We start from the raw sequence: 18876 nt of genomic DNA, 5'->3' as shown, positions 1-18876 counted from the left end.
AATCGGGAGCTTAGTAAATATACCCCTTTGAGTGTTGTCCCTTTCCTCTGTATATGTATAATGATGCAGTTCACCCCAGCCCACCTAGTGGCCATCTGCATCTCCCCTCTGAGAGATGGTGGTGGTAGGGTTGCAGGTAAGAGGGCGCAAGGCTGAATCTTTGCCTAGGGTACAGAGAGACCTTGCACCAGCCCTGACCATAACCCTGTATATCCTTATCTATTAGGAATTTATCTAGCCCATTCTTAAAAGTAATGACTGAGTCCACCATTACTACTCTCTCAGGCAGGGAGTTCCAAATACTTATTATCCTCACTGTGAAGAAACTTTTCCATCTCTGTGAGCGAAATATCCTCTCCTCTAACCTAAAGGGGTGTCCACGTGTTCTTTGTGATGATCTTTCAAAAAACAAATCCCCCGTTAGCTCTGTGTATTGACCCCTTATATATTTGTAAATGTTAATCATGTCCCCTCTTAATCTCCTTTTTTTCAGTGTAAACATGCCTAGCCTAGCAAGCCATTCCTCGTATTCTAGCGTCTCCATTCCCTTAATCAATTTGGTAGCCCGTCTCTGAACATTTTCTAGTTCCAGGATATCCTTTTTGTAGTATGGTGCCCAAAATTGTGCAAAGTATTAGAGATGTGGCCTCACTAGTGATTTATATAATGGGAGTATAACACTTTCATCCATAGCATTAATTCCCTGCTTAATGCATGCTAATTTCTTGTTTGCCATTTTTGCTGCATTCCTACTTTGGGTACTACTGTTAAGTTTGATATCTATGTGAACACCTAAATCTTTTTCCAGTACAGAATCCCCTAGTTTTTCCGCATTTAGTATGTAGGTAGTAATCTTGTTCTTGCTACCGAAGTGCCTATATTGAACTTCATTATCCATTTTGCTGCCCATTTTTCCAGTTTAAATAAGTTGTTCTGAAGAGACTAAGCATTCCCCTCTCTGAATTTACAACCTTACACAGTTCGGTATCGTCTGCAAAAATTGGCACTGTGCTCTCTAGACCTACAGTACTTCTAGATAATTTATGAAAATGTTGAACAATAGTGGTCCAAATATAGACCCCTGTGGCACACCACTGAGTACTTCAGTCCATTTTGAAAAAGTTCCATTTACCACCACTCGCTGCTCCCTTTTGTCCAACTAATTACTAACCCTATAGATGTAAGACTTACTGGTCTATAATTAACTGGTTCGGATTTACTTCCCTTTTTAAATATCAGCACTACTTCTGCTATACACCAGTCTTTGGGAACAATGCCAGATGTAAGTGAGTCAATGAAAATCAAATATAGGGGGCTTGCTAGTTCGGAGTGTAGCTCCATGAGAACCCTTGGGTGAATTCCATCGGGACCAGGTGACTTATTAATCTTCATTTTTTTTAATCGGTCACAGACTACTTCCTCACTTAAATAAGCACTTAGCAGTGGAACATTATCATTGCTAAGGTTATACATCAATCCCGCCATCTGGTCCTCTCTTGTAAATACTGATGGGAAAAACTTGTTTAATTTTTCCGCTATGTCGTTGTCATCTTTGGTTAGGATGCCCAACGTGCCTTTAAAAGGGCCTATACTCTCTTTCTTTAATCTTTTGCTGTATATGTATTTAAAAAACTTTTTGGGGGTTTGATCTACTATCCTTTGCTATTAGCTTTTTCGTTTCTACTTTAGATGCTCTGATTTCTTTTTTGCATATTTTGTTACAATCCTTATAGTACGGGAATGACTCCGCCTTCCCGTCCGATTTATACTTTTTGAATGCTCACCTCTTTTTGTCCATTAATTCCTTAATCTTTTTGGTACGCCACATGTCACGATCCAGGTAATTCCATATCAGTATTTACCTTCCAAATGCCTCCTGAGACTGTCCCAGCGTTCCAAGCCTGGATTCCATCTGCACTGTCTGTGTGCAGCACACTGCATCTCATTGTCTCAAATCTCTTTACTGTGATTCTGGCAGCTTCATGGTTAAAGCTCACATTCAAGTTACAAACAATCTTTCCCTCCAAAAGCTAACATGGGCGCAGCCATGTTTTCCTAGTCACATGTTACCTTTCAACTGCACTCTGGTCTCAGCCTAATTATCCAGCAGCTGCACTCTAGACTCTGCTTAATCAGCCAGCCAATCCCTGCTTCCCAGCAGGTATAAATATCCTGTTCCTGGGGTGGAAAGATGTCAGTGCTTCAATTGTCTTCAGTGATTCCAGTGTGCAGTCCTCCCATGGACTTTCTCTGCAGTACAGCCTGACTCTGCAGTGTCTCATCATTGCACCCTGTGACTGGCAGTTACCCGACACCGGCTTCCAGCGGTGCTCTGCCCTGCCAGTAACCATCGGTGTTCCGCCATCAATCCCAAGTCACCATCGGTGTTCCGTCATCGATCCCAAGTCACCACCGGTGTTCCGTCATCGATCCCAAGTCACCATCGGTGCTCTGTCATCGATCTCTAGCATCACCAGTGTTTCTGCATCTGATCTTCCATTACACTGGTATCTGACACCATTTCACAGCTCACCACCTGTGTCGGTTCTATCCGGCATTTCCCGGCAGTTCAGTCATCAGCTTCTGTTTCCCATCAGCTACCCAGTGCATCGGTGTTGGTAAGGACATATCATCTCCAATTCCTTCAAGACTGTGCTTAATTATACCACACCTACAGACTGCCTATATGCACTGCTGGGAACTGTGACTTATATGCTGTTCTTAATATTGCTAACTGCCGACATATGCTTGTGAGCTGAGTTTCAATAAAACCTTTAAACTTTCCTTTGTTGTCGTGGTCACGCCTTCGGGCATCTGTGGTAAAGGTTCCCTGCATGTCCAAGAACCCTGTACTACCTCCCAGGTTCACATATACCTCAGCCCCTACAATTGAGGGTTCCCCTGGTCAGTACCAGCCCTCAGTTGTGACAGTAAGCACTTACCTAATGGATCCGGCCGGAGACCAGGTCCAAGCGACCAGGCCGATGCAAGAACTTGTAGCCCACCTTGAACGTCAGGAGGCTGCACAGGGCCATGTGATTCGCTGTCTACAGGACCTCTCCTCTTGGCTGGATGGAATACAAACAACCCTCCGTGGTTCAGGGGTGTCCAGTGTGCCGACTGCAGTACCTTTGGTGGTATTCCCACCCACTATTCCCATTTCTGCTCCTTGTCTCCATTTACCGACACTTGCCAAGTTTGATGGTTCCCCAAAAGCCTGTCGGGGTTTCCTAAATCAGTGTGAGATATATTTCGAGTTACAGCCAGACAGTTTCCCAACTGAACGCACCAAGGTTGCTTACATCATCTCCCTCCTCAGTGGCTCCGCCCTCGATTGGGCATCACCTCTATGGGAGCAGTCAGATGCCCTGCTCTCTTCATATGCAGACTTTGTGGCAACCTTCAGGCGCATCTTTGATGAACCAGGTCGTGTGACCTCAGCCTCCTCTGATATCCTCCGGCTACGTCAGGGGACATGAACAGTCAGTAAATATCTGGTACAGTACCAGATCCTAGCGTCCAAACTTTTCTGGAATGATGACGCTCTTTACTCAGCCCAAGAAGGGGCGTCTGTGTGTACAGCCCAAGAAGGGGCGTCTGTGTCTACAGCCCAAGAAGGGGCGTCTGTATCTACAGCCCAAGGAGGGGCGTCTGTATCTACAGCCCAAGGAGGGGCGTCTGTGTCTACAGCCCAAGGAGGGGCGTCTGTGTCTACAGCCCAAGGAGGGGTATCCAATGTTCAAGCTCTAGTAGGGGCATATGAGTCTTCTCAAAAAGGAATTTCTGATCTGACAACCCCAGGAGGGGTGCTGGAGATAACAACCCTGAGAGAGGTGTCTGATTCATCAACCCCAGGAGGGGTCACTAAAGTTTCAGCCCCAAGGGAAGTAATCAGAGCCAAGTTCCCAGATGGAAATTTTTGTGCTACAGATGTAGTTATGAACTCCTGTTTGCCATCTTCAGAGAGCACCACCCTGTTGGCATCCAGCATGGACCAGGTCCAGGATGGTATAACTGAACACTCGGATACCACTCATTCCGGTTCTAACCGGATTCTGACTCCTTCAGTTCCAGCTGATTCAACTGTCTCCAGACTCAATCCGGTTCCATACGTCTGTCTGAAGATTCCTTCGGTTCCAGCCGATTCCAATATCTCTGGACCCAATCCGGTTCCATCCGTAGGTCCAAAGACTCCTTCAGTTCCAGCTGATTCAACTGTCAATCCGAAGACTCCTCCGGTCCTAGCCGGTTCAAGCTTTTCTGGACCCAATCCGGTTCCATCCGTCTGTCCGGATCAGCCTCCTTCAGTTCCAGCCGATTCCAGCACCTTCGGATCTAATCCGGTCCTATCCGTCGGTCCAAAGTTTCCGCCGGTCTCAGCCGGTTCAAGTTTGTCTGGACTTAACCTGGTCTCATCCATAGGTCCGGTACAGTCTCCTCTGGTCCCAGCCAGTTCAAGTTCATCAGGATTCAATCTAGATCCTTCCGTTTGGTCAGGTAAAGAATTTATAAGTGTCCTGGGGCCACTCCTAAAGGAGGGGGTGCTGTCACGATCCAGGTAATTCCTTATCAGTATTTACCTTCCAAATGCCTCCTGAGACTGTCCCAGCGTTCCAAGCCTGGATTCCATCTGCAGTGTCTGTGTGCAGCACACTGCATCTCATTGTCTCAAATCTCTTTACTGTGATTCTGGCAGCTTCATGGTTAAAGCTCACATTCAAGTTACAAACAATCTTTCCCTCCAAAAGCTAACATGGGCGCAGCCATGTTTTCCTAGTCACATGTTACCTTTCAGCTGCACTCTGGTCTCAGCCTAATTATCCAGCAGCTGACTCTAGACTCTGCTTAATCAGCCAGCCAATCCCTGCTTCCCAGCAGGTATAAATCTCCTGTTCCTGGGGTGGAAAGATGTCGGTGCTTCAATTGTCTTCAGTGATTCCAGTGTGCAGTCCTCCCATGGACTTTCTCTGCAGTACAGCCTGACTCTGCAGTGTCTCATCATTGCACCCTGTGACTGGCAGTTACCCGACACCGGCTTCCAGCTTCCAGCGGTGCTCTGCCCTGCCAGTAACCATCGGTGTTCCGCCATCGATCCCAAGTCACCATCGGTGTTCCGTCATCGATCTCTAGCATTCCCAGTGTTTCTGCGTCTGATCTTCCATTACACTGGTATTTGACACCATTTCACAGCTCACCACCTGTGTCGGTTCTATCCGGCATTTCCCGGCAGTTCAGTCATCAGCTTCTGTTTCCCATCAGCTACCCAGTGCATCGGTGTTGGTAAGGACATATCATCTCCAAGTCATTCAAGACTGTGCTTAATTATACCACACCTACAGACTGCCTATATGCACTCCTGGGAACTGTGACTTATATGCTGTTCTTAATATTGCTAACTGCCGACATATGCTTGTGAGCTGAGTTTCAATAAAACCTTTGAACTTTCCTTTGTTGTCGTGGTCACGCCTTCGGGCATCTGTGGTAAAGGTTCCCTGCATGTCTAAGAACCCTGTACTGCCTCCCAGGTTCACATATACCTCAGCCCCTACAATTGAGGCTTCCCAGCACCAGCCCTCAGTTGTGACACCACATTGGTTTGGAATTATTACTCCTTTGTTTGCTGCACATGGGAATGAATTTATGAGTATAACTAGCGTGCAATGTTTTTAATACATCCCATTTCTCTGTGGTATTCTTGTCTTGAAACAAAATATCCCCGTCAATGTCCTTTAAAGCTTCCCTCATCATGGCAAAGTTGGCTTTGCTAAAGTTTAGATTCTAAATTGAGCCTATATAGGGATGTTTGAGAAAACTGATATTCACCATATTGTGGACGCTGTTTCCCATGGGCTCCCCTACTGTAATATTTGATATCAAGTTCCCATTGTTTGTTAGTACTAGGTCTAACATTGCTTTGTACCTAGTTCAGAGGTTCCCAAAAGTGGTCCTCAAGACACCCCAACAGCCCTGGTTTTAGGTATATCCATGGCTCAGCACAGATGGTTAAATCAAATTGACTAAGGTGCTAATTAAGTCACCTGTGGCAAAGCATGGATACATTTAAAAACAGGACCATTGGCGTGCCTTGAGGACCGTATTTGGGAACCTCTGATCTACTGTAGTTGGTTCCTCAATTAATTGAAGTAAGTAGTTATCATTTAGTGTGTTTAAAAACCTATTACCCCTAGCAGTATCACATGCATCATTTGTCCAATTAATCTTTGGATAGTTAAAATCACCCAACACTATTACGTCTCCTAATCCTGCCGTTTTTTCAATTTGCTTCATTAACAATTCCTCATCAGACACATTAATATCAGGTGGCTTGTAGCATATCCCTATTAGTAGCTTTTTAATTCCCTTTCCCCCGTATGCAATTTCTACCCATAAAGTCTCCACAGTATTTACAGTCCCATCATGAATGCAGTGGCGGAACTAGCGAGCGGTCGGCCCAGGTGCAACAAAATGCTTTGCCCCCCCCCCCATCCCATCCAAGTCCACCCCCTCACCCCTGGAGAGGATCTGGTGAGGGGGACCTGCTCAGGGCCAGAGAAATGGATACCTAGCAACAGTGCCGTAACTAGACATTTTAGCACCGTGTGCAAGAAACGGCATCGGAGCCCCACCCCTGCATGCAAAACAGGGGCAGTGCGCGCAAAAATACATAGTGGCGTGGCTTCGTGGGGAAGGGGTGTGGCCACAAAATAATACCAATTCATAAAACAGTGCACATTAGTCTCCATTATTCAAATTACGCCGCACAGTAGCACCCCTACACCAGGTAGAGACCCTCTTATACCTTACGGCGGGCAGATTCCTCTTTTTACACATTACGGCAGACAGCGTCCCCTTTTTACACATTACGGCAGACAGCATCCCCCTTTTTACAAATTACGGCAGACAGCGTGCACGTTTTACACATAACGGCAGACAGCGTCCCCTTTTTACACATTACGGCAGACAGTGTCCCCTTGTTACACATAGCGGCAGACAGCGTACACTTTTTACACATAACGGCAGATAGCGTGTCCTTGTTAAACATAGTGGCAGACAGCGTACACTTTTTACACATAACGGCAGACAGCGTGCCCTTTTTACACATTACGGCAGACAGCGTGCCCCTTTTTACACATTACGGCAGGCAGATTCCCCCTTTTTACACATTCATTGCGGCAGACAGATTCCCCCTTTTTAAACATTCATTGCGGCAGGCAGATTCCCCCTTTTTACACATTGCGGCAAAGATTCCCCCTTTTTACACATTACGGCAAAGATTCCCCCTTTTTACACATTACATCAGGCAGATTCCCCCTTTTTACACATTACATCAGGCAGATTCCCCCTTTTTACACATTACGGCAGGCAGATTCCCCCTTTTTACACATTGCGGCAGGCAGATTCCCCCTTTTTACACATTGCGGCAAGCAGATTCCCCATTTTACACATTGCGGCAGGCAGATTTCCCATTTTTACACATTGCGGCAGGCAGATTCCCCCTTTTTACACATTGCGGCAGGCAGATTCCCCCTTTTTACACATTGCGGCAGGCAGATTCCCCATTTTTACACATTGCAGCAGGCAGATTCCCCATTTTTACACATTGCGGCAGGCAGATTCCCCATTTTTACACATTGCGGCAGACAGTCCCAAGAAAGAAAGAAAGAAAGAAAGAAAGAAAGAAAGAAAGAAAGAAAGAAAGAAAGAAAGAAAGAAAGAAAGAAAGAAAAGAATTATACTTACCCTCTCCGCTGGCTCAGGCTCCTCGGTGCAGCTTCTGGTCACGATTCCCGGGCAGGAGAGAAGGAGGAGGAGGGAGGTGGAGGAGGGAGCCACAGCAGCGCTGTGTTATTGGTGGAGGGTACAGAGGGAAAAGGTAGCAGGTGCACTATCTCACACTAGCTCAACCTGTAGTAACCAGAGGCACTTAGCATATTCCTGGCCAGGGCTATGAGCTTACCCACCGCATCAAGTGGGTAAGCTCATAGCCCTGGCCAGGAATATGCTAAGTGCATCTGGTTACTACAGGTTGAGCTAGTGTGAGATAGTGCACCTGCTACCTTTTCCCTCTGTACACTTTACTAAGTCTCAAGCAGAGTAGCACCTCACTACCTAATTAAGGTGTGCAAATTAGGGCCCTTTTCCCTCTGTTATTGGTGGAGGCGCTGCTGCTGCTGCCCCTCTGCTTCACTATAGGCTGTTCTCGGAAGACAGCCTATAGTGAAGCAGAGGGACAGCAGCAGCAGCGCCTCAACCAGTAACAAAGCGCTGCTGCGGCTCCCTCCTCCACCTCCCTCCACCTCCTTCTCCCCCGTGCCGCTGCAGTGCGCTCCTCTCCTATCCGGGCGGCTGTGTGCTGCGGGCAGCGGTTGCCCGCAGCACACAGCGGCATGTAATGAGTCAGTTTGACTCATTACATGCTTTGGGCCCCTGGACAGAGGCGGGCCCCAGTGCAACGCACTGGTTGCACTGGCGGTAGTTCCGCCTCTGCGTGAATGTCATCTTTTATATCAGGTTTTAAAAAAGGCTTTACATAAAGACATACCCCTCCACCCCATTTATTTATTATGTCGCTCCTGAACAGCTTATAACTCTCCAGATTAACTGTCCAATCATGACTTTCAACCCACCAAGTTTCAGTAATACCTATAATATCATACTGTTTGTTTGCTGCAAGGACTTCTAGTTCCGCCTTTTTCCCTGTAAGGTTTCTAGCGTTTACATACATACAATTAAGATAAGTATTCCCTCTTATGCAAGATACGTATTCCCTCTCATTTTCTATATGCATTATTGGTAACCGTAATAATTGTTAATTCGTGTTTTGGTAATACCCTTGCCGTCTGCTCTTTCCCTCCCCACTTCTCCACCCCCATTCAGCTCACTACCTCCATCCTTACTATTCTCACTGCTTGACCCATAGTTTCTATCTAAACCTTCCCCCCTGCACCTAGTTTAAAATCTCCTCCAACCTTTTAAGAATCATTCCCCCAAGCACTGCTGCCCCCTCCTAATTCAGATGCAATCTATTGCAACAAAAAAGATGGTATCTGACTGAGAAGTCTGCCCAGTGTTCCAGGAACACATACCCCTCTTTCCTACACCAGTCTCTAAGTCACACATTAACCTCCCTAATCACCCTCTGCCTCCCTGAACTAGAGCGTGGCACTGGTAATATTTAGGAGATTATTACCCTAGATGTCATTGCCTCTAGTTTCTGGCCTAAGTCCCGATAATGTTTCTTAAGGACATCCCACCTACCACTAACTTTATTGTTGGTGCCAAAATGCACTAGGACTGCTGGGTCATTCCCGGCCCCTCCCAACAATCTTTCTACCTGCTCCGCAATGTATCATACCCAAGCACCCAGAAGATAACAGACTGAACGGTGATCGCGGTCCCGGTAGTAGATTGCCCTGTCTGTCTGATAATAGAATCCCCTACCACCACAATCTGACTAGGTACCTCACTTTCTTTTATGCCATCTGTGCTGGAGGGACCATTCCTCCGGTTGCTAGAGGGAACAGTCTCCTCCAGCTCCATCATTTCTTTACTGTCATCCACAGAATCATCATCCAATTTGGTGAATTTATAGGGATTTGGCAGTTCAGAGATGTCCTGACTCTACCTCTTTTTCTTCTTCCTACTAACTGTGACCCAGCTGGCTACCTGGTTGTGCTCGTCCTCCTCTACCAGTGTCACCCCCTGCAACTCCTCCACCATTCGATCTAAGCTTTGCTCGAGATTGTGAATATCGCTCAGTCTTGTAATGGTTTGCTCTAGATCAGTTACCTGGGCTTCCAGGGCAGCCATTCGCACACACCTCATGCAGATGTATTGACACTGGGACGGTTGCTCCAGGTGCGCATACATCTTGCACAACATGCACTGAGTGAGATTCTCAATCACGGCCTCACCCATTTTGTTTGTAAACTCTAACTCCCTGTTACCTACAGAAGAACACTACAAACTATGCAATACACTATGGTACTATAGCCTACTGTGAAGAGAAACAATATTCAACAACAGGACAGTAATTGATAATACAATGTGTAATAATGTATCAATGCAAAACAGTCAATACAGTAATAATAATAATAATAATAATAATTATTATTATCATGACAGTTAGGAGCTGGTTGGCTAGTACTTTATCACTCTTTAACCGTCTCCACTTTATCTCTTGTTTGTACATTTGGGCCTATATTCCCTACAGTATCTAAGCATGCAACAAAACAGTGCAAAACTATTACCTCAGCATTGTGCAAGACAAATTCCCCAGATTTCAGCACTGCTTGTTTCCCAGTCTTATCTGTTATCAGGACATTGCCCTTCATCCAGGATATTTCTGGAGCTGGATTTCCATATGCTGTACAGGAAATTATAATTTGGGAGCTGTGTGTCACTGACAATTCTTTGCTGTTTTTTAGAATTTGAGGAGGAACTAAGGAATGAAACAAAAAAAATTTTCTTACATGGTGGAAACAAATGCAAACCCTTTGTATGTATTTGTTTGTGTGTGTGTGTGTGGGTCTAATTCAGAGTTGCACGCAATTCCTTCTGCATGTTGATCTCATAATTTTAAGCAGAATGGGCATACTGTACGTCAGGGGCATATATGCAGCTTAACGCAACTGCGGCGGTTCAGAGTCATACTCATCTCATCCACTTCTCTACTTGCCATTGAGTGAGTTTGCTGGATGGCATTAGGGAGTTCATATTGGCGGAATCTATAAATGTGGATATAGGTGTCAACAGTGTGTGACGGAGTTCAGTCCACATGAGGAACAACTTAACTAGGTTTTAGTTTATTAACCAGGCAGAAAAAAATGCAGGATAATACAGGGATTTATGCTGATATGCAGTAGGTACACAACACTGGCACCAAATAGATTCAGCCAGGAACATATGGGGTTAATGCAGGTGGTGTGCAGTGTTGTGTAGCACACATCTGGATTAATATACAGCCAGTGGTGGCATTGGCCTATATAATGTAGTTAACGGTGATGACACAATTGTGAAAGAAGGGCCCTTCCTGTACTTTTACAGTCACCATACTGGAGACGATCAGCTGTGGATAAGCCACACATGTTCAGTAGCGAGTTTCATCTGGCCGGGACAGAGGTGATATTAGCTCACCTCCATGCATTCACTGTATGGGTTCCCAGTGGCTTAGAGGAGACAGTTCACAATAGGGTAAATAAATGCTCAGTGGCTGTGACCAAGGGCGTAGCTACCATAGGTGCAGGGAGTGCAGCTGCTATGGGGCCCAGAGTTGAGAGAGGCCCATCTACCCTGTCACTGTTACATGTGTTATATATTTTTTACCATTCCTACTGTAGATACATAGGGACCCTTAAAAACTTTTGCCATGGGGCCTATAAATATCTAGCTTTGCCTCTTTACCTGCTCATAGTAATGTGGTATTAAATGAACTGGAAGCATTAATGTTACATAATATGAACTGGGGCACTGTAAAATGACACAGTATGAGGTGAAGGCACTGTAATGTAGCATAACATGAACTGGAACAGCACTGTAATACAGCATAATATGAACTGAGGACATTGTAATGTTGCACAATATGTAAATTTGGGGTACTGCTTTTGTATAATGTGTACTGGCAGCCCTACATTGTGACATAATGTGACCTAGGGCACTATTATGGGGCATAAAATTAACAACTGCTGGGGAAAGATGTCTTTCAAAATGCATTGGGTCAGGGACCCCTACAAAATAGCGCTATGGGGCCCTCAAAATTCTGGCTACGCCCCTGGCTGTGACATGAGTGGGTTGATATAATTGCAGACTCTTCAGAAGTGAATGTATGCAGTGATCTGTCAGACTCCAGTCAATCTCCTGCACCGGTAATAGGGAAAGTAAAAAATGCATTCTATATAGGTATGGAAGTCAGCATTTATTTCCAAATCTGTAAAATAGCCTCAGTTGTGGCTGATTTACGTGCAACTCTTAATTAGGCTCATTTGGGGTCATACAGGTGTGGTCGGAGGTGCTGCTTCCTTGGAAGTGATAGCGCTGTATGGTTATGTAGCCAGAGGTGTCTGTTACAAGCAGACACCTCCTGCTACAGTAGTGATCCGACTTTGTCACAGCGAACAGGAAATGTCTGTTCAAGGACAAAGATCCCTGACCTCTTTCCTCCCACTAAATGGTGGCGATACACCTCAGTTATCACAAACAGAGTCCATCACCACCACCTCCCTGCCCCTGAAATTACATCAGACCATGAATCACTGACAGTCTGCTGTCGACCTGCATCCTATGCTGCAGGACCCTTTTGCACGCGTGCAGAACGGGTCTGAAAAATCTGTACTTTGCAGCTATGGGCGCAGGTGCAACAGCAACTTAATGAGGCCTATTGACTTTACCCATAGAATAAAGTTTTTTTTTAAAAAGGAATAGAAATTTACTAAAGTAATCTGGTGTTACTGGAATCTGACCACATATTAGTGAGCATTTTTCCATGCTTTAAGAGGCATGGAACATTGTGTTCCTTATTATCCATTTGTTATAAAGATGCAGAACATTTTTGTAGGAAACGGTCGTGCTAGGCTTGTGCTTAGTCATCCTGCTGTCTGAGGTGTGTCCCTTCTACACCTAATCATCTGTATATGACTGTGCATTCAGCAGACAAACATTAGAAATATCTTGAAATACTGTAAGTTAATTCTATTAATTTTAAATTTTGCATGAAGTCCATTTTGAATTCTATTATCTTCTCACAGTGCAGGAGGCCTTAGTGTAGCCCATACTTGCCGACATTCTGGCTGCTCTCTGCGGGAGAGAGCAGCCAGGTCGGCTCAGCAAGGGGGCAGGGGAGGTGGGGAGGAGGAGGACCGGAGGCGGGACGGGGGTGGAGCAGGGGCGGGATGGGGGCGGAGTTTCAGCGACACATCCTTTAAGCCACGCCCCCGCTCTGTAATGCCGCGATCCCCGGCATTACACTGCAGGGGGCATGGCTATGATGACGCGATTCAGCAAGAATCGCTTCATCAACTGCCCGGACCGCCCACTTTACACACTAAGCATGGGGGACCCCTGATTCCGGGAGACTTGCCTGCGCTTCCGGGGGGCTGGGAGGGTCACCCGATTTTCGGGAGCCTCCCGGCCATTCCGGGAGAGTAGGCAAGTATGGTGTAGCCCTATTTATTAATATAGAGAGCACATATTCAGCTTTATTGTTTAAGATTAGTCAGCTTTTGCTTGTGCTGTGAGTTGCAGAGGTTTCCTGCACATAGAAGAAATCAGTCCCACTAGAGGGAGGTGATACAATTCATTGCAGACGAAGGTCCTTTGAAACCAGTATCATCATTACAAACATTTTTCAGTGCCTCCTGAGCCATTTAGCTCACCGCACGTCCCTGATAGAGATGTGCAGGAAGATTATGGCTATCATTATATACAGTATGGTGATATGCGTAGCCCAACATCGCAGTGGCACAACACAGAAAATTGAATGCTGTAGGTCTCAGGAAATGTTAAGTGACCTTGGGGAGATATTTAGCCCCTTTTGTTATAGAAAGGTATTTATAAAGAGATGTTATCCACTTTAGAATCAGTGAAAGATCAACAATAAAGTTTAAAATGTACATACAGTACAGATGTGTCCTCAAACACTGAGGGCCGGATGTAATGGCGCCCGAGTTCAGCGGCCGTGCGGGATGCCGGACGAACTTGGACATTTTTTGAAAGGGGCAAACCCATGCCTTGTAAGGGATTGCCCCCTTAAAAAAAGTCCAAGCATTCCCCATGGCTGCCGAACTCAGGCGCCATTACACCCGGCCAGAGTGTCTTAATGCCATACCGCGCGGGACACCCGGCGTGACTGAGATGCTCCGAGCTATGCAGTATTTTTATTTAAATTTTACATTTAAGAAGCAGCGTAAAGCTGCACACAATGGGGGTCATTCCGACCCAACGCACGCAGCGGTTCTTTGGGGCGGATACTCACCATTTTCTGGGTGTGGAGATCCGAACGGAGGCGTGTCCAGGCGTTTGAAGGGCGGATGTCTGACTGCAATCCCGGGACCTTCGTTGCTGGATCCGTCGCACAGGATAAGTAAGTCTGACCCTGGTCTTGTTTTGCAGGAAACTTTTTTAGCATAGCATGGCTGCACAAGCGATCGCAGCCCTGCTATGCTAAAATACACTCCCCCATAGGTGGCGTCAAGTTGATCGCACGAGCAGCAAAAAGTTGCTATGTGCGATCAACTCGGAATGAGGGCCAATGTACCAGAGATGCTAAACTGTGACTTTGATCACACAGGAATTTGTATATCACACATATAACAAAGTAGAAGTACGGAACTCGGTGTGGGGAAAAGCCATTGCTGCTCATATCAGAGCCCTTATTACACAGATTTAGACTCACACAAATGTACAAGTGCCACAAGCCCCAGGGGTCAGTGTACGCTAGCAATGTAGCTGTTTTAATTGTGCAAATATGACACACGTTGTGAGAGAAAAGACAGTCAAACAGGAGTGCCAAGATGTGCTATTTGGCGACACTAGAGCCACAGTGTATAAGGACACATCTGTATTAATTGAATGAAGACAAAACTTAGTTCCCACATACTTGTATTTTTGTGATATCTGTTTCGTTTATACTGAAATTTCATTGTTTGTTCACATGTTGAAAATTTAATGATAATAAACTCAAATTCAATTCAATTCAATTCAAATTCAGTATATTTATGTATACTTACTCAGAACAGATAGGTTCATGCTGGAACTGATAGTCCCTGCCACATTTTCTGCTGTACACATGTACTGGCCTGCATCATCTGGATGGGCAAATGCTATCTGTAAACCGCCAGTGCCAATTATCCTCTGTCCAGGTGACTTAGCAAGAGGTGCTCCATCTTTATGCCAGCCAATCTCAGGTGCTGGGCTCCCATGGGCCTCACACAACATGGTGACAGATTTATCCACAACAACAGTGTATTCTTTCTGGTGTGGTTTTATCACTGGTGGCTCTGAACATTTACATACAATCATCAATACAATTGTAATCACAAGAGAGTTCAAAAACACAGTAAATTGCTAAGTTAGTGAGGTAAACTAATAGCTTTAGGTTCCAGAGGGCCTGATTCAGAAACAGATGCAGCAGCAATGTGAAAATATGCTAATGCAGCATGAGGCAACTTGTTTAAATAAACACCTCCTGCCTGTTTCTGTGATCTGCTGCTGTATCTTAAGACGCAGCATCGGATCTGTGAAAACATCTGACATCTGAGTGAGCCTGAGGCACTCCCAGAAAACAGGGACAACACGCTGGCCATCCCAGCCCCTGGCCAGTTTCCAAAGGTTATGGGGAACTGCAGGAGCTCTCACAGCAGAAGACTGGCGCATGCGCAGTACAGATCCTGCATATGCGCAGAGATTCTAGTATTGAAGTAGAATGCAAAGCATCGGATTTGCATACTGCTCTGAATCATGCAAACTGCTCATATTTAAAAAAAAAATTATATTGTCAGGGCTACAACTAAATTAGATTTTCAGTACTGCCTAATCAAGTCCAATCATATCATGCTAAGGAAAACTGGGAACAATTGTACTGTAAGCAAGATTACCACAGGTTTATTTAATGAATGTCCAGAACAAGGGCATAACTGACTGTGCATAAAACGGGTGGTTTTCAGTATGCCGAATGTCGGGATCCCGGCGCACAGTATACCGGTGCCGGGATCCCGACACCCGGCATACCGACAGCTATTCTCCCTCGTGGGGGTCCACGACCCCCCTGGAGGGAGAATAAATAGTGTGGCGCGCGTAGCGTGCCACCGTGCCCGCAGCGTGGCGAGCGCAGCGAGCCCGCAAGGGGCTCCTTTGCGCTCGCCACACTGTCGGTATGCCGGTGGTCGGGCTCCCGGCGCCGGTATGCTGGTCGCCGGGAGCCCGGCCGCCGGCATACCATACTACACCCCATAAAACAAGTGTTGGTAAGTACTAATGGGACTATAATATATTGTTTTATTTAGTACAAATTAATTTTTATCTTTTTATTTCAAGTATGCAATGCATACATGGGGCTAACTTAGTGTTCTCCGTCACCCACAAAATACTAGAGATGGGCAGCAATTAGGTACTTTATTCTCACAGACAACTGCAGTTGTGGATGGAAGGACACATACAGATGAATCCTCATACATCTAACTTTAATACGCCATGCACCGCGAGATGCCTAGTGTGTGTGTGAGCCGGCAGTTCCCGTGCTACTATGTTAACATCTAGAGTCTTTTTTTGCTGAAAATGTGTCTTATTCGCATCGCTATGTGAATAGTACACTCTGCTGATTAAAATGATATGTGGCATTCCAATATTCTGTGTGCGATTGCGGCTGTATCTGCATATGAAATGCTATATTACAGTGTTTTCCTTAATTCACATGCAATGCTGATATCCATGGTTGAGTGATTTTTGCTTCTGTGCTTGCATGAAAATCCCTAAAATCGTTTTGCACTGTATTGATTGAGTTGATACAAAAGTATCTAGAATGTATTGGAAATGGGTTTGGGGGGTGGGGCCCATGGGTTGGTGTGGCTGAGCTGCTTTGGGGCATCATTATTGTAACACTTAATGTAACACTTTTAAGCACTTAAATTACTTTCTACTTATATAACACTTTTTAACACCATAATAACTACTGCTCTCCTATGTAATCCTTCCAGCACTCAGCTGCCACCTATTATTAATGTAACAATTTTTAAAACATGAACTGCTACTTCTTACTAGTGTGATGTCCTGCACTCTGGACTAGAACCTTAGGAATATTAGGGACCCACCTGTCATGGCAGATGGGCCCATATTTTTGGGCAAAATTATGCTAAGAATTTTTTTTTTTACTCCATGTTAAATTGTAGAGTTTATTATAATTATTCTGATTAGAAGTGTTCTTAGTAATTAGAGTGCGCACCAGCATTTTCTATTTTTCCCCAGCATGCTGGCACCTCTTATTAGAATTTGATACTAGTCCACCCCCCCCCCCCCCCATATATTCAATATAGAGTACACATGCGTACACTTGAAGGCGGAGACTCCTTCAGCTTGGACTAGCACCCCTCCAAACGGGGGCTGACTGGCAACTTTTAGTTGCAAGTGCAAGCTCTGGCTTTCTACCAGCCCTCCCTGCATGTCTCCCTGCTGTCATATTGAGTCCTACCTGCATATCTCCTGATTGCCCTCTCTACAGATATCAACCATTACCCCCTCCATAGCTCTCTCTCTCTCACCGCCGGTTCTTTTCATATAACATTGAGCCCATCACAGTACACACTGACCCCAAAGCACACACTGACCCCCTCACTGCCCCCCAAGCTCACGCTCCATCTCAGTGTTCTCACTATCCAACTCAGTGTACTCACTGACTCCCCTAACAGCACTCACTGCCCTTTTCACTGCCCCCCTGACTCACTGACACTGTCACAGCTCACATGCTGCCAACCACAGTCCACCTCAGAGAATTACCCCATACCTTCAATGTCCACCTCACAGTAACCCCCTTCAAAGTCAACCTTATAGCACTACCCTCTCCTTCACTGTCCACCTCACAACACCACGACCCCTTCAGTGTCAATCTCACAGCACTCCCACTGACCCCTTCCCTGTCAACTTCAAAACTTTCCCTCCCTTAATTAAACTACCTTCCAGACTCTTCATTGTTCACCCCGCTGCACCCCCCTACAGCACTCCATCTTCAATGTCCATTTAACAGCACTCCCATTGACCCCTTCACTCTACACCTCACAGCCCCATCCCCCTTCAATGACACCCCCCGCAGCACCTTTAATGTCCACCCTATAGTAACCCCACACAGCACCTTCACTGTCCACTTGACCCTACAGCACCTTTAATGAAAGTCCTACAGTACTCTACCCCCACAACACCTTCACTGTCCTCCTAACCCTACAGCACGTTTAATGTAAACTATACAGTACTATACCCTCACAGCACCTTCATTGTCCTCCTAACCCTACAGCACGTTTAATGTAAACTATACAGTACTATACCCTCACAGCACCTTCATTGTCCTCCTGACCGTACAGCACCTTTAATGTAAACCCTACAGTACTCCCCCCAGCATCAGCAGCAAAATGACCTGCTTCCTTTTGGGGTGGTCTCAGGTACTTCAGTTGCTGTTTCTATCCTGGCTTGATGGTGGCTTTATCCCCTGCAGCGGAGCACAGCATAACTCTTCTCATGATCATGCATGCGCAGTTGCACCAGCTGAGGTGGAGCTTCCCGGCTGCTCCAATTGTATTATAGCACAGTGAGAGAGTGGCCTGGGAGCATCTGCAGCATCTGCCGTTCTCTCTGCCTCCTGCAGACGCCAGTCTGTCCGCTTCTCGCAGACGCCGTTCTGCAATCAGCCACATATACAGTATGCAAAGTGCGGCTGCGGGCGGCACTGTAGCATGAAAAGTGTTCTGGCCCAGAGAGCAGATGGCACCCTTTCCCTGTGCCCAGCCCACCACTTGTGCTTGGGTGTTATTAATTAGTACAGGGTCCATGCATTTGCAATCTACATATTGAAATAGACACTATGGGCGTTATTCACAGTTGTTAGCAAACCAAAAAATTCAGCAATTGGGTAAAGCCATGTTGCACTGCAGGTGCAGAGGTAACATGTACAGATAGATTTAGATTTGGGTGGGTTATATTGTTTCTGTGCATGGTAAATACTGGCTGCTTTATTTTTACACTGCAATTTAGATTTCAGTTTGAACACAACCCACTAAATCTAACTCTCTCTGCACATGTTATATCTGCCCCACCTGCAGTGCAGCATGATTTTGCTCAATTGCTAACTATTTTGGTTTGCTAACAACTCTGAATAACCCTCTATGATTGATAAGTCCT

General features: G+C 45.8%; 1 protein-coding gene across 3 annotated transcripts in view; it reads right to left on the bottom strand.

Annotated features, from left to right (window-relative positions):
* Window positions 1-18876, bottom strand: part of HMCN1 (hemicentin 1) — a 1072092-nt gene that overhangs the window by 313364 nt on the left and 739852 nt on the right. For all 3 annotated transcript variants that reach the window (XM_063940215.1, XM_063940214.1, XM_063940213.1), the window contains 2 exons: window positions 14724-14993; window positions 10251-10441 (listed from right to left, as the gene is read on the bottom strand). In XM_063940215.1, coding sequence (XP_063796285.1) covers window positions 10251-10441; window positions 14724-14993 — 461 coding nt within the window. The remainder of the gene's footprint in view (window positions 1-10250; window positions 10442-14723; window positions 14994-18876) is intronic.

The sequence above is a fragment of the Pseudophryne corroboree genome, chromosome 9, assembly GCF_028390025.1.
Source record: "Pseudophryne corroboree isolate aPseCor3 chromosome 9, aPseCor3.hap2, whole genome shotgun sequence".
NCBI lineage: Eukaryota > Metazoa > Chordata > Amphibia > Anura > Myobatrachidae > Pseudophryne > Pseudophryne corroboree.
The sequence above is the reverse complement of the archived record's forward strand: the minus strand, read 5'-3'. Positions and strand labels throughout refer to the sequence as shown.